This window comes from Pistacia vera, unplaced genomic scaffold, assembly GCF_008641045.1.
Source record: "Pistacia vera cultivar Batoury unplaced genomic scaffold, PisVer_v2 Contig1132, whole genome shotgun sequence".
Classification (NCBI taxonomy): Eukaryota; Viridiplantae; Streptophyta; class Magnoliopsida; order Sapindales; family Anacardiaceae; genus Pistacia; species Pistacia vera.
In genome coordinates, this window is record NW_022195174.1 from 246,218 (window position 1) to 260,160 (window position 13,943).

At 34.9% G+C, this 13,943-nt stretch overlaps 1 protein-coding gene across 1 annotated transcript; it reads left to right on the forward strand.

Annotated features, from left to right (window-relative positions):
* LOC116143571 lies at window positions 1-2,801 on the forward strand. The gene is made up of 3 exons (XM_031429030.1): window positions 1-283; window positions 981-1,160; window positions 2,066-2,801. The coding sequence occupies exons 1-3, from the start codon at window positions 29-31 to the stop codon at window positions 2,738-2,740; spliced, it is 1,110 nt and encodes a 369-aa protein (XP_031284890.1). The 5' UTR covers window positions 1-28; the 3' UTR covers window positions 2,741-2,801.
* Window positions 2,802-13,943: the final 11,142 nt, after the last annotated feature.

Sequence of the window (13,943 nt, forward strand, 5' to 3'; positions counted from 1 at the left end):
AGGGAGCAAGAAGCTTCATATTTGGAGAATGGTGTATCTGATGTCTTTGTTTCAAGATTTGATGGCTATGATAATGATCTTGGTGACGAAGCCCTTTTGCCTTTGCAAGTCAGCAATTTTGTTTTGTCTAAAAACCACTTTTTTTGTCCTTCATAGCTGGATAGAGCTGGTCAATGTCACTACCAACTTCCATGTGAACATGATATGCAGAACAATGTCTTGGACAGTTGCTCTTATAACTCTTCCTCTACGAGTTTTTACCGCCTTGCAGAGGGAGAGACTGGTATTTTTTACTATTTTCGTTTAAAAACTCGTATCTACAGTTTTTTATCTAATATCTATTTGTACTTTTTTTTTAATATAAATTCATTTAAGTAACTTGAAATCAGCACAAAAATTCATATTACCATGTCTTTGTCTGTTTGCAAACGGAAGTAAGCTATGCTTCTTCGATATAGATTTTCCATTAGTAATACAGACATGTCATCTCATAATGGATAAGACTATTTCAAGAAATATTTACTAGAATGGTGGCTGGGGCTACCTGTTTGGTTGCAGGACGAGCTGTGCATAGTTAAAACAGGTGGAGAACTTTAACTTATGAGTTATGACTGCTAATACTGAATAAAGATGGGTTCTGGAGTTACAAAAGTTGTAAAATTGTCTTTTCAGAGTCAGGCTCCATTTTTTTTTCCCATCAGGCTGAACCCTATGAGAACTGTTTTGTCTGATGCCTCTTGCAATACTTTTTATATATAAATCAATTTCTGATGGAGAAAATGCATAGGCCTCCTAGAGTATAAGACATTTGTGTTATGCCTGCCTCTTCCTTTATTACATGGTTTTCCTATCAATTTTAATCGTTTTGTTATATCTCTTCCATTGGCATTACTTTCTCAAGCCATTATAAGTTCCTAATTCTTCTTGGTGTCTAAATTTTAAATTGTTTCTTGTAATATAAGGACTTTTATGATATACAGCTGGAACAGCAACTGCATGAAATGCAGTTAGAGTTGGAGACTCTTGTCTGGGATAGGAAGGAACTTGAAGGCCATCTTCAGAATGCCATTAAAGAATGCAAAATTATGGAGTCCATGCTAGCTGAACTTGAAGATGAAAATGACAAAGCTATGGCAAAAATTGAATTATTAGAGGACGAGGTAAATATTATCCTCTTGCAGCCCTTGGATAAGTTTTGCCTGCCGTTGTGATTAGTTTTCCTTGGTTTGGATTGTGAATGTATTACTATAGTTATTAAAGTAATACTTATGATGTTACCACGTATCATTCATAACACCATAGCAAAACAGTTTGTGTTTGCCTTTATTTTTCATGCGTGAAGTGGTTTATTATTTGGAAAATTCTTGCTTAATACTGTATCAAGAGTTGATGAAATGGTAATATCTGGGGTTTCCAGACCAAATTGGAAAAAAGGGAGAGAGTCAAAAGTTGCATTGCTATTTGGATCTAACTGTAATACCTAAATGTATGTCTGAAGTAGCCCACAACTGCTTTGCCATATTTTATACATACCAGCTGATGTGACAGAGTGGTATAGGTTATCCTGTCTTCATATCATCCTTTTTTTTTTCTTATTTTTCTTCTTTCTAAATATAATCATGCTGAATCAGTGACAATATTCTATTACTCAAAATTTTTAGCTGAAGTAACTTTTGATTCCGTAAGCTGTGCTACAGTAAAATTATTTTCAAGTATACATGAATATATAGTCTTGGCAAGAGGTGGCAAGGTGCCTTTCTTTCAAGTTAATTTTGACTATGGCAGTTTGCATCAGTTTTCATGCTAGTTAATTGTAACATAATTAAAAAAAAAAAAAAAGATTTTAGATGCTTAGAGCTTAGGAAAGGGCATAACTATGTTGCAATTAGATAGTCCGAATGAACCTCAAAAGCTTTGATCTGTACAATCTACTACTGTCTATCTGTTTTTCCTTTATTGTTAATTTATTGCATGGAATTTATAAGAAATTTGCCATGCTATAATTTTTTTAATTTATGCTTGGTTGACAGTGGTCTTGAATCTGTGTACATTTGTGCATCTATAGTTGCAGTGTCTGAAGGATGAAACTCTTCAGCTGAAGGAAATTTGTGGTAAAGAACGGTGGGGTTTTAAAGTTCATGACAAAGACAATGGACAAAAAGTTGGCGTTGCTGCTGACAACTATGGCATTTCATATGGGTTACCGTCATGGAAATCCAATCTTAAGGGGACTGACTTCTTCTTCCAAGATGTGATGACACACAAAGACGCTTGGGCAGGTGAAAGCAAGAATAATACTGAATTTCTCAATATCTTAAAGACTGGAATTGCAGCGAGCAGCGAATCCATCCACTCTTATATACCTGGTTTTATCCCACGAAATATAGGAATGATTGAAGTGCTTGACCAGAGAAGTGGAATTGCACTTTCACAGTCTCTTTTTAGTGCGGTGTTATCGCTTTTGGTTGGAATGATTATCTGGGAAGCTGAAGACCCTTGCATGCCACTTGTGGTGGCTCTTTTCACAGTGGTTGGCATGTCACTGAAAAGCGTTGTTCAGTTTTTCTCCACCATTAAGAACAAACCTGCTTCTGATGCTGTCGCTTTATTAAGCTTCAACTGGTTTATACTCGGCACACTGACATACCCAACACTGCCAAAAGTTGCCCGCATGTTGGCTCCCCTCACCATCAGGTTTGTAGGTCAGACAATGAGCTGGTTTGGTTTCTCGACACAATAGCTTAATCTACTTGATTCCTAGAAATCACCTAACCATGTATAATGTTAATATCTTTCTGTCACAGTTTTTACTCGTTAGACAGAGAAGACTATAATATGGAAAATATATGTTTAGACTTTGATTTACTCCAGTCTATAGTTTATTTGGATGTAATTGTTACTTGAGTGATGCAGGTTTTATGTGTGGACAGAGATGTTCTGCAATCTTCATAGTACATTAATATGAAGAAGAACTAGCAATTTGAGCAAAAACTCCGTGGTGTAAAGAGGTAATAACAACCTATGAGATCTTTCATCTTTGCCTTAAATTATATGCCATTGTTTATACGATGATGAATCACCCAAACGTTTTGGTTAACATGATAGTTCATACTTCTCCAATTACATTGACCTTCAAAATCATGAGTTCACCTTCAAATCATGTGCATTTCTACCTTTAACCTTTGCTTTTTCATTTCTATATCATAACTTCCTTTTTTTTTCTTTTTTTTTTTTGGTTGACATGTGGTGCCTTTATGTTGCCTTACGTGGGGGCTATATTTTAAAGTTGGGTAAGGATCAATTTTGTTAATCAAATCCATTTAAAATCTTATTAGAAAATTTGTTAATGACTTAATTCATCCAATTGAATTTTGTATCAATGTTAGATCATTAGATTACGTGAAAACATATATCATTGCCATTTCAATCCAGCTCAAACAATTATTATTATGTCAAATGTGTTTTTAAAACTATGTTATATTATTAATTGAAAGGTATCGTTATGAAAGATGAAGAATCCGAACAATTTTGAAAATATCTCGATTCAATAGCCAAATATAGATTATATAATCTTGCCTTGCAAATTGGGAAGTGTTTAATTAATCATAGGTTCTTCTCTCTATCGAAACAATAGGGTTGGTATGCTCATTACTAAACTTATTGAAGAGATGAAATGTATTCAAAGTATTATCTTTTCATATCGAAGTTTCTCAATAATTTGTACATTCTTTATTGATGTATATAACTATCACTTCTGCCCCTATTTAGATTCGTCTTCAGTAAGTTTATTGACGAGTTTTAATATGATTCGATTTATAAGTAGTTATCTTTTATAAAAATATGACCAACACCAAGGCCCTCTAGAGGCCAACCTCCTTCTGTTGCACATTTAGTCCATAGTTCGTGGTTCAATTACATGACTTTCAAGATCCTGAGTAGACCTTAAAATTAAGAGTCATAAATGTCCAGCTTAATTATTTTAAATAAGGTGACCTAACGCAGTTCACAAGTCCCATATAAATCCTGTCGGTCGAAATTTGTGTATTTTTATAATTTATTTTATCTAGTTATTCAACAAAATCACCGAAAGGTCCTTTATATTATTTGTTCTATTTGTATTATTAAACCTTTTTATTTTTATATGAAGATATTATTTGTACCTGAAATTCGCCGATATTTTGAACTAATTATTATCACCATGCGGTCCAGCCCAGTTTATACCTCTATAAAAATGTGTGGCTGGAGCTGAAACTCAATCTGTACCAGTACCAAATTCTAATATATATATATATATATGTCCAGAAGTTTCGACAAGAATTATTTACACTCTTATAATTTACGAATATTTGTCAAACATAATGAGTATAAGAGTAAAATTGTCAACATAATAAGAAATAAAAAGTTCTTTATATCTTATCAAATGTTGAAGTTTTAACATTTTTATTATTTAATATTTCGATCATTTCACAAATGTCAAAATCAACTTCTTTTTATTGCAAGATATAAGACAGAAAAAAAGGTATATTCATCGTTGTATCCAAGATTTGTGTGAAAATTAGCTTCATCAATTATAAAGTTATAAGCCTTCAATTCCGAAACCTATGAGTCTCTTTGTTCTTTCACTAAGGTGTTTATGTTAAAACCTCCTATTTCTCTCACAAAAGTTCTATAACTCTTTTGGGCTATAAATTAATCCCCGCATTTCTTATAAATTAAGGTACCATGTTTAATTGTTTTACCAAATATTATTGAAAATATTTTGTTTCTGGTAACGGGTCGTCATCATTTGGTTGTCTCTTTCACATGAATATCAGGTCATGAAAGGAGAATTTAAATGAAATAGGGTCCTCTAGAATTGGATAAGTTCGGAGAAGCAAGACAGATCAACAGAAATATTAAATATTTTGTCTTTGTGGGAACATTTATTGTTGAAATTTCGTGCTTATCCTTCTTTTTGCTTTGTCAAACAGATGTTGCTTCCAAGTTAATATTATTTCTATTTGTGTGCATTTCTACCTTTAACCTTTCTTAATTGCTTTATTGGGTTGGCATGTGGTGACTTCATGTTGCATTACTTTTGGGGCTGTATTTAAAGTTGGGTAAGGATCAATTTTGTTAATCAATTCCGTCTTTTAAGTCTTAATATCGAAGATCATGTGAAAATTGATATAGACGTCACCCATTTATCAAGTATTGACGGTAATTTTTAGATATCAAACACATACATATCAAATAGGTTATTTTTAATGGATAAAGCGAAACATTTTGAATTCTTTAACTCCGAAAACAAAACCTTTCAATCTAGTATTCTGAATCCTTTTATTCGGAATGAATCAAAATCTCTTCAAATTGATTTACAAAGATCAAGGAAGTCTTCTTCATTAGGAAGCAAGCAAACGCGTGGGATGAACAGAGGTTTGTCTCCTAATCACATGGCTTTACTTTACATCAAAAAGAAAAAAGAAGAACAAAGGTCAAGCCGCAGCTTTAAGAAGTCCAATGAACACAAAAAAAGTCTTAGTTCATTATTGATTGAAATATGAATAAAGAATGATCCAAATTTTTTTCTAATTTAGTCACGTTACACACTGACTTTTTTCTCTTTATGCTCACAAAATTGTCTCAATCTTTTCAACCTTATTTTAATTTCCGAGACATGAATCATCACCCCCTTTGACAATTCACCTCTTCATGACTTCATCTCCAAGAAACTAACATCAACCGCTCTTATTTTTGCTGCTTTATAGAAAGCCGCCAATCAAGAGTATTTTAATTAATTTTGTTAATTAAGTGAATCTCAATGTCTCTTGAAGGCTAAATTAAATCCTTTGGAATCTAAATATATTAAATAAAATAAACATGTGCAATATGTTTTATTGTTGATTGCCTTTTGAAGTTGTCAAAAGAAAGATTCATAGCATTCGAAACGACAGGCCCTACTTAGATTTCTTTTTTTATTTTTTATTTTACAATTTAATTTTGCACTAATTTGAATATTTGTTAAATAAAAAGCCGGTTTTTTTGGTATATATTCATAGTAGAAAGTTGTGACACAATTTGGACATGGATTAACTATTAAAGACAAAATTATGTGGAGGATAGAACCTTATTCTAGAAATAAATAAATAAATGAGATATATATGCGTTGTGCAGTCAATCCGGAGATAATAATTCCCTATTAGGAGAGAAAATATTTAGATTGACTCAATTTGGAAAGAAGATGTTCATATTGACTTAGACTCCAACTAAGGCAGCTGAAGATCATGCAACTTCCTAATTCTATGTATTTGAATCTTATCTCAACTCTATCATATAAATAGGTGCTATATAAACACATCATAAATCTTATCTCAACTCTATCATATAAATGGGTGCTATATAAACCCATCATAACTTATTTTCAAGGGGGCTGGGAAATTGTTCCAAGCAAAACTTCCTCGGAATTATACTGTTTTTTGTAAGCTCTGAGAAACAATAAGCTAACAGTGGACGTATGCTCAAGTTCTAACTTGCCGAACCACTTTAAAAATCTCTCTGCCATTCACTTTATTACATTTATTATTCATCTACTGCTGGTTATCTGTAATCACGCGCACATCCATTCCGGTTCTGACAAGGTCAATCAGAATTCTCTGGTTGATGCAGATTTCTGTATCAATATTTTGGCGTTAAAAGGAGGGTCTGATTTATAGCAACTCTCCATGTTTTTCTAGCAAGTCTCAACTTCTTCAACAAGTCTCAACTTCTTAATCTAGAATCACATTATCAAATATGAAAATCTGAGCAGGATAAACTCTGAATCTAGCTAAGCAATAACATAAGAATTGTAGCCCTTCGAGTTAGCTTTTCGATGGTCCAAGAATCATCCAAATTCGAGGTCTGCAGCTTAAGTTATCATCAAAATACTAAAGTATGTTCCAAATCAAAGCTCTCAGATCGCGTGGCCAAATCGCTCTCAAGTTCTCTAGCTCCTAAGCTATCGAGCTCTCAAGCTCTCCAAGCTTTCTGATCGAGCAATGCTCTCAAATCAAGCTTTCCAAGCGTTCTAATCGAGCAATGTTCTCAGATCAAGCTCTCCAAGCTTTCTGATCAAGCAATGCTCTCAGATCAAACTATCCATGATTTCTAATCAAGCTCTCCAAGCTTTCTGATCGAGCAATGCTCTCAAATCAAGCTTTCCAAGCGTTCTAATCGAGCAATGTTCTCAGATCAAGCTCTCCAAGCTTTCTGATCAAGCAATGCTCTCAGATCAAACTATCCATGATTTCTAATCAAACTCTCCAAGCTTTCTGATCGAGCAATGCTCTCAGATCAAGCTCTCCATGCGTTCTGATCGAACAATGCTCTTAGATCAAGCTCTTCATGCTTTCTAATAGAGCAATGCTCTCAAATCAAGCTCCCCATGCTTTCTGATCGAGAAATAATGCTCTCAGATCAAGCTCTCCATGCTTTCTGATCGAGCAAAGCTCTCAGATGTAGCTGTCCATGCTTTCTAATCGAGCTATGCTTTCAAATCAAGTTCTCCATACTTTCTAATCGAGCTATGCTCTCAAATCAAGCTCTCCAAGCTTTTTGATCGAACAATATTCTCAAATCAAACTCTCAATGCTTTTTGATCGAGCAATGCTCTCAGATTAAGCTCTCAAAGTTTTTTGATCGAGCAATGTTCTCAGATCAAGCTCTCCATACTTTCTGATTGAGCAATACTCTAAGATTAAGCTCTCCAAGCTTTCTAATCGAACAATGCTCTCAGATCAAGCTCTCCATGCTTTCTAATCAAGTCATGCTCTCAGACCAAGCTCTCAATGCTTTCTAATCTAGCAATGCTCTTAGAACAAGCTCTCCATGCTTTCTGATCGAGCAATGCTGTCAGATCAAGCTCTCCATGCTTTCTGATCAAGCTATGTGATGGGAATGCAAAATGTCATATTTAACCCCCTTAATGTTTAGTCTTTTATATGTATTTGTTTCCTAATTGTACTCATTATTACTTTATTTTGGTTTAGGAAGCAAATGGAGGTGTTAATTGAAAAACGGAATTAATTAGGGGAATTCGGACAGTTTCGCCACTGCTTCGTATTCTGGGCATAATTCTCTCATCCGAGCTCCGATTGAGATGATTCAAAGTGCTGTGGAACGCTAAGAAAGAGATCTACAACTTTCATGTTTTGAGTTTTTAGAGATACTGACTGAATCAAGGTTGTAATTGAGCTTGAAGTTGACGCACCTGCATTACCGACGTCCTGGAGCGTTCTGACTTGTTATGCAAGTCAGTCTATTATTGCACGTTTTGAAGACATACATGCTGCACGAAAATTACAGCTGGAAACACCACCTTCCTATTTTATTAGGACTCTATTTTATTTTATTTCCAATTAGAATTAAATTAGGATTAATGTTATTTTAGGATAGGAGAATATTTCTTTTAGGAGATTGAGTGGGATTTGAATTCTTAAATTAGATTTTAAAAGGGAGATCAGAGTAGGTTTTGGGGGACCACGCCTCTCTCTCTTCTCTTCTCTGAAATTTTCTTTCACTTGAGTTTTTGTGATGGCCATGAGCGGCTAGAACTTTTGTAACTTGGTCGAAGGAAACGGAAACCTCGGAATCAAATAAACTGTGAGATCTTTCTGTTTTTAGTGTTAAATTCATGTTTGAGTATTGAATGTTATTCTGTGCATATTTTCATGATTGATGCATTTAATTACTAGGAGGCCTACTAGTGTATTATTTGTTGAAATCTACTGCTAAGTTTGATATCAAATCCGTAATTGTTTGATCCCTCCAACTTGTGAAGCAATTAGGGTTAGTAATTTGCTGCGTCAGGAATTAGTAACCTTACGAAGAACATTCAACTAAATTAAATACAACCGCTTGTGTTTGTGTTGTTTAGCTTCATCGATCTCTCTAATTCTTAAGGCTGCCACTAGATTAAATCTTGAGCGCTTGTCTAGGGTTGTTTAGGGGTAAGATTAATTAGGATCGCTTGTTTCCTGATTAATTACAATTAAGGAGAGATAGGAAATTATTTTCAACGGTGAATATTCAATATGTGAATTGATTTTCTTTGCATCAATGATCAGTTATAAGATTCCGATGGTGGATGTTGACAGAGACCAAGTTCGTCCTTTTGATTGAATTCGAATTAAATTGTTTTTGCTTTTACTGAAATTGTTTTCTGTTTTTACACAAACCCCCCAGCGTTTTTCACATCAAAGAAAGTTTGGGTAGACACTCTTCGTGGGATCGACCCTTGCTTACCCTATTTACAGTTCAGTAGTTAGGTTCGGAAGGTTTTAATTCTGGGTGCCTACGACAGCACGCCACTATGCTCTCAGATCAAGCTTTCTAAGCTTTTTGATCGAGCAATACTCTCAGATCAAGCTCTCCATACTTTCTGATTGAGCAATGCTCTCAGATTAAACTCTCCAAGCTTTTTAATCAAGTAGTGCTCTCATATCAAGCTCTTCATGCTTTCTGATCGAGCAATGCTCTCAGATGAAGCTTTCCAAGCTTTCTGATCGAGCAATGCTCTCAGATCAAGCTCTCCATGCTTTCTGATCGAGCAATGTTCTCAGATTAAGCTCTCAAAGCTTTTTGATCGAGCAATGCTCTTTGATCAAGCTCTCCATGCTTTCTGATCGAGCAATGCTCTCAAATGAACATCTCCAAGCTTTCTGATCGAGCAATGCTCTCAAATCAAGCTCGCTATGCTTTTTCATCGAGTAATGCTCTCAGATCAAGCTCTCCATGCTTTTTGATTGAGCAATGCTTTCAGATCAAGCTCTCCATTCTTTTTGATCGAGCAATGCTTTCAGATCAAGCTCTCCATTCTTTTTTATCGAGCAATGCTCTCAGATCAAGCACTTCATGCTTTCTAATTGAGCTATGGTCTCATATCAAGTTCTCCATGCTTTCTGATCGAGCTATGCTCTTAGATCAACTCTTCATACTTTTTGATCGAGTTATACTCTTAGATCAAGCTCTCCGCGCTTTCTAATCGAACTCCTTTCACTCTCAAATCGAGCTCTTTATGCTCTCCGATCAAGCTCTTTATGTTATCTGATTGAGCTATTTATGCTCCCTGATTAAGCTCATATGCTTGCCCATTCGCTTGAGATCACATATTCAAGATCTCTCAGATCTCTTAGATTGCGCCAAGCATAACTCAAGTTCTTCAATTCGAGACTGCAGCCTATAGTGCGACAGCCATCCAGATCAAAGACATGAGTTTTTGAAGTGCGATTACGCACTCCAAAAACTGGGGGGCTATTGTTGTGCGGTCAATCCAAAGAGGATAATTCCCTATTAGGAGAGAAGATATTTAGATTTGCTCAATTTGGAAGGAAGATATTCAGATTGACCTATACTTCAACTAAGGTAGCTGAAGATCATGCAACTTCCTAATTCTATGTATTTGAATCTTATCTCAACTCTATCATGTAAACGAGTGCTATATAAACCCATCATTAACTTGTTTTCAAGGGGGCTGGGCAATTGATCTAAGCAAATTTTCCTAGGAATTACATTGTTCTTTGTAAGCTCTCAAAAACAATAAGATAACAGTGGACGTAGGCTCAATTTCTAACTTGCCGAACCACTTTAAAAATCTCTCTGTCATTTACTTTATTGTATTTATTATTCATCCACTACTGTTTATCTGTAATCATGCGTATATCCATTCTGGTTCTGACAAGGTCAATCAAAATTCTCTGGTTGATGCAGATTTATGTATCAACAATATGAATATAAATTCTAATAAAATCTAGATGCATGAAATCAAATTTTACTTTCAACAAATTAAAAATTAGTTAAAATATGCCTTTCAGTTAAACCGGAATCAGATATTTTATCAGGCAAAGATTACGCTTCCACTCTAACGGCCACAAACAATTTACATTTAAATTTTGCTCTCTACAAGTCAGCCCACGTTGGCGTTACAGACCACGCGCACGTGCAATCACTGTGTATCCACGTAGGATCAATGTAGTGGTACTCTCGTAATTCTCCTAAACGTCCCGCCCCTTTTCCGGATTCCCGCTTTGATCTCTTCTGGATGGGTGGAAAAGCGGTTCAACAATCACAGGATTTATTGGTTCTGACACGTGTGCGCATCAGGTTCGTCTGTGCCATGTATAAATAACCCCCATCTAACTCTCGCCTAACCCACTGATAGGGTTAATAGGCTTTAAACAAAAATTTTATTAGCCTTCATCTTCTTCAGAGCATTCATTTTAGCTTCAGCTTGGCGGAGGAGATGAGAAATGATTCAGTTACCGGCGGTCTCTAATTCGCTTGGTGCAGGTCGGGAACTGATTGGCTGCTATTTTATTCTTTTTCAATTTATCGATCGAAAATTTTTAAGCCATATGGCGTACTGTGATTGGTGGAATAAGTGAATGAAAAAAAGCAAATTGGATCCCGCCTTGCATCAACTGAATCGGAGACCGAGGTGAGAGGTTGCATGGATCTTGTGTTTTATCTTCAGATCTCAGGTTGGGATTTTGCTATTTGGTCCTTATAATTTGGTTTAATTTCGATCTACATCTCTTAGATTTAGATCCTTTTTATCTCTTTACGACGAATTTAAATTTATATGAGATGAATTTGGTATATCTCATTGCTTGATCTAAGTGTATTTAGTATAATTTGCTCTCAGTTTGAAGTAGAACAAATTCTATGTTAGTTTTGGATGCTATATATGCATACATATTTTGCCCAGCAGAATATGCAATATTTGCTTTGATGTTTATAAAAAAAAAAAAAAAAAAAAAAAAAATGAATTTAGGGGAGACCGAAGACTTGTATCATTGAATAATAGACTTAAAACTTCGCACTTTAATAACTGTTTTATTGTAGATTTGTTGCCAAATTCGCTTTCTGAAGTTGAATAATTTGGTATACTGTTAACCTTAAATAATAGACTTGTAGAACTTCATATTGTGATGACTCAAGTTTCATATTTGGATACTTATGGACAATGAATCGATGTGATAGGAAACATAAGTTGGAGAATCTATCTCTATATTGAGCTTTCATTTTTATTTCATAGCTATCGCTTTTACTAGTAGCATGTTAACTTGGTGTTTTAGTAAGCCAGTTTTCATCTATAATTAGGGGAACTATCTACATGGAGTTGGTTTTGGATTAAATGACATTCTTACACGTTGGACAATAAGAACTTAAACGAATGGCTGGACTAAATCCCATGCAGCTTATTTCCTCACATCATCGCTATTTGTTAGTGTGATTTTGACTGATTTACAGACAAGTTTGGTGTGACATCAGAGGCAGCAATGAGGATTTCAGGAAAGCAGGGGGCTGTAGTTTGTCTGTTTAGTATAGCGTATCTCATTTTGTTCAGGGTGGTCCAGGTTGCTTCAGTTTTAGGATTTTATTTCTATACGAGTCATTTATATGGATTTGTCTAACTCTAGAATTGATGTTGATTATTTGATTATGTTAGTATGTTTTTCTCCTTTTTGACCGGGTTTACATATCAGGACTGGTGGTGTTCTTCCAATTTAATTATATATATATATGTATATATTTCTTTGCTAACAAACAAAACTTAAGAGTGTTTAAAATAGTTTTCCCAGTTTTCATTTTTGTATGAACTACACACTTTTGGTTCTTTCTTCTCCATCTCTCTTTTTCTCTGTTCTTGGTAGATGGATGAGTCTCATCTGACATAGAATTTCAATTTGTTAGATTTAATAAACTGCACTAGAAAATGAGTCCCATCATGGCCAAAAAAGTAGAGTTTGTTTCATCTGTTCTTTATGTCATTGTTTAATATTTAATCATTTTAGCTTTGTAATGGCTATGTCTGCATGTTGAGAGTTCCATTTACACAAAGTTGTGGATTGATTGTTGCAAGCTACAATTTTGGCATCGACTATTCTGGTTGTATTGGACTCTGTTAGACTAAAAGTTCACGAGTTGAGGCTTTTATGGTCTTAAACTTTACAATCTTTTATGATCTTGCATTCTGGACTCAGTTGCTCCTATATTCACTTTTTAACAAGATTATTGTCCTTGAACAATATTACAGAGGAAAAGATAATCAGCAGGTAATTAGGAGATCAAATAGAGAGTTCTAGAATTTAAAGGAAACTGTGAGAAAATAATATAATTAACTGAAGGCGGAAAGATTGTGGGCAGAAAAGAGATGTCCAGTATGTTGTAGTTGAAAAAGGAGTCTCTTATTGGATGGTGTGTGAAGTGAAGTTATATCACACAGGAGATTGTTTAATTTGTGGTCAGGAAGCAATGGAAACAATTCTTCTCTATGACAAAGAAATGAAGCCTTTAACGCAAACATTCGTTAAAAAACTGATAACTTCATCAATGATTTACTTCTTATGGAACTCCGCTCTCGTTGGATAGCAAAGGTCGTTGAAATGGGCTTTAGCTTTGGGGGGTTTAACACAGAAATGAGCCTATGTTGGTCCATTAATATAAATTGGACTTAAAATAAGACCAGATTGGGCTTTAGTGATTTAAAAAAAATTGGCTTATTTCAATAATCTTAACCTGTTCAGACTTGAGAGCTGCAAAGGTTATTGATGTTGGTGGTAACCACCTTGCAAAGGTAAATGCGTCTAGGCCTTTTGACCCATTAATTTTCAATTCAGCATATCCATGTAGGGAAAACACTTGTCAGGCATATACAATGTGTATATAAATGTGTTCAATGAAAACCGTACACTCTGTTTACCTTAAACTAGTGTCCAAACTGAAATGAGTGTCCCCTCAAACTGAGACTAGTATTGCAAGATTCAAAGAAAAAAAATCTCCTTGGAAAAAGGTAACAAAGCAGTGCCACACATAGAAAGTTGTTTCCAGCTTTTCTATTCTCTTTCCTTCCAAACACAAAATACAATTATTTAGCATTGGTGGGCATATTCTAATGCCGTATTTCCGTTGCCCCCCACATAGAT

Bases quoted from the DNA above. Each gene is read 5' to 3' on its own strand.
- LOC116143571 (XM_031429030.1), top strand. From the start codon at position 29: ATGGTGTATCTGATGTCTTTGTTTCAAGATTTGATGGCTATGATAATG. The intron at 284-980 runs GTATTTTTTACT...TATGATATACAG, and splicing joins CCTTGCAGAGGGAGAGACTG to CTGGAACAGCAACTGCATGA. The intron at 1,161-2,065 runs GTAAATATTATC...GTGCATCTATAG, and splicing joins TTGAATTATTAGAGGACGAG to TTGCAGTGTCTGAAGGATGA.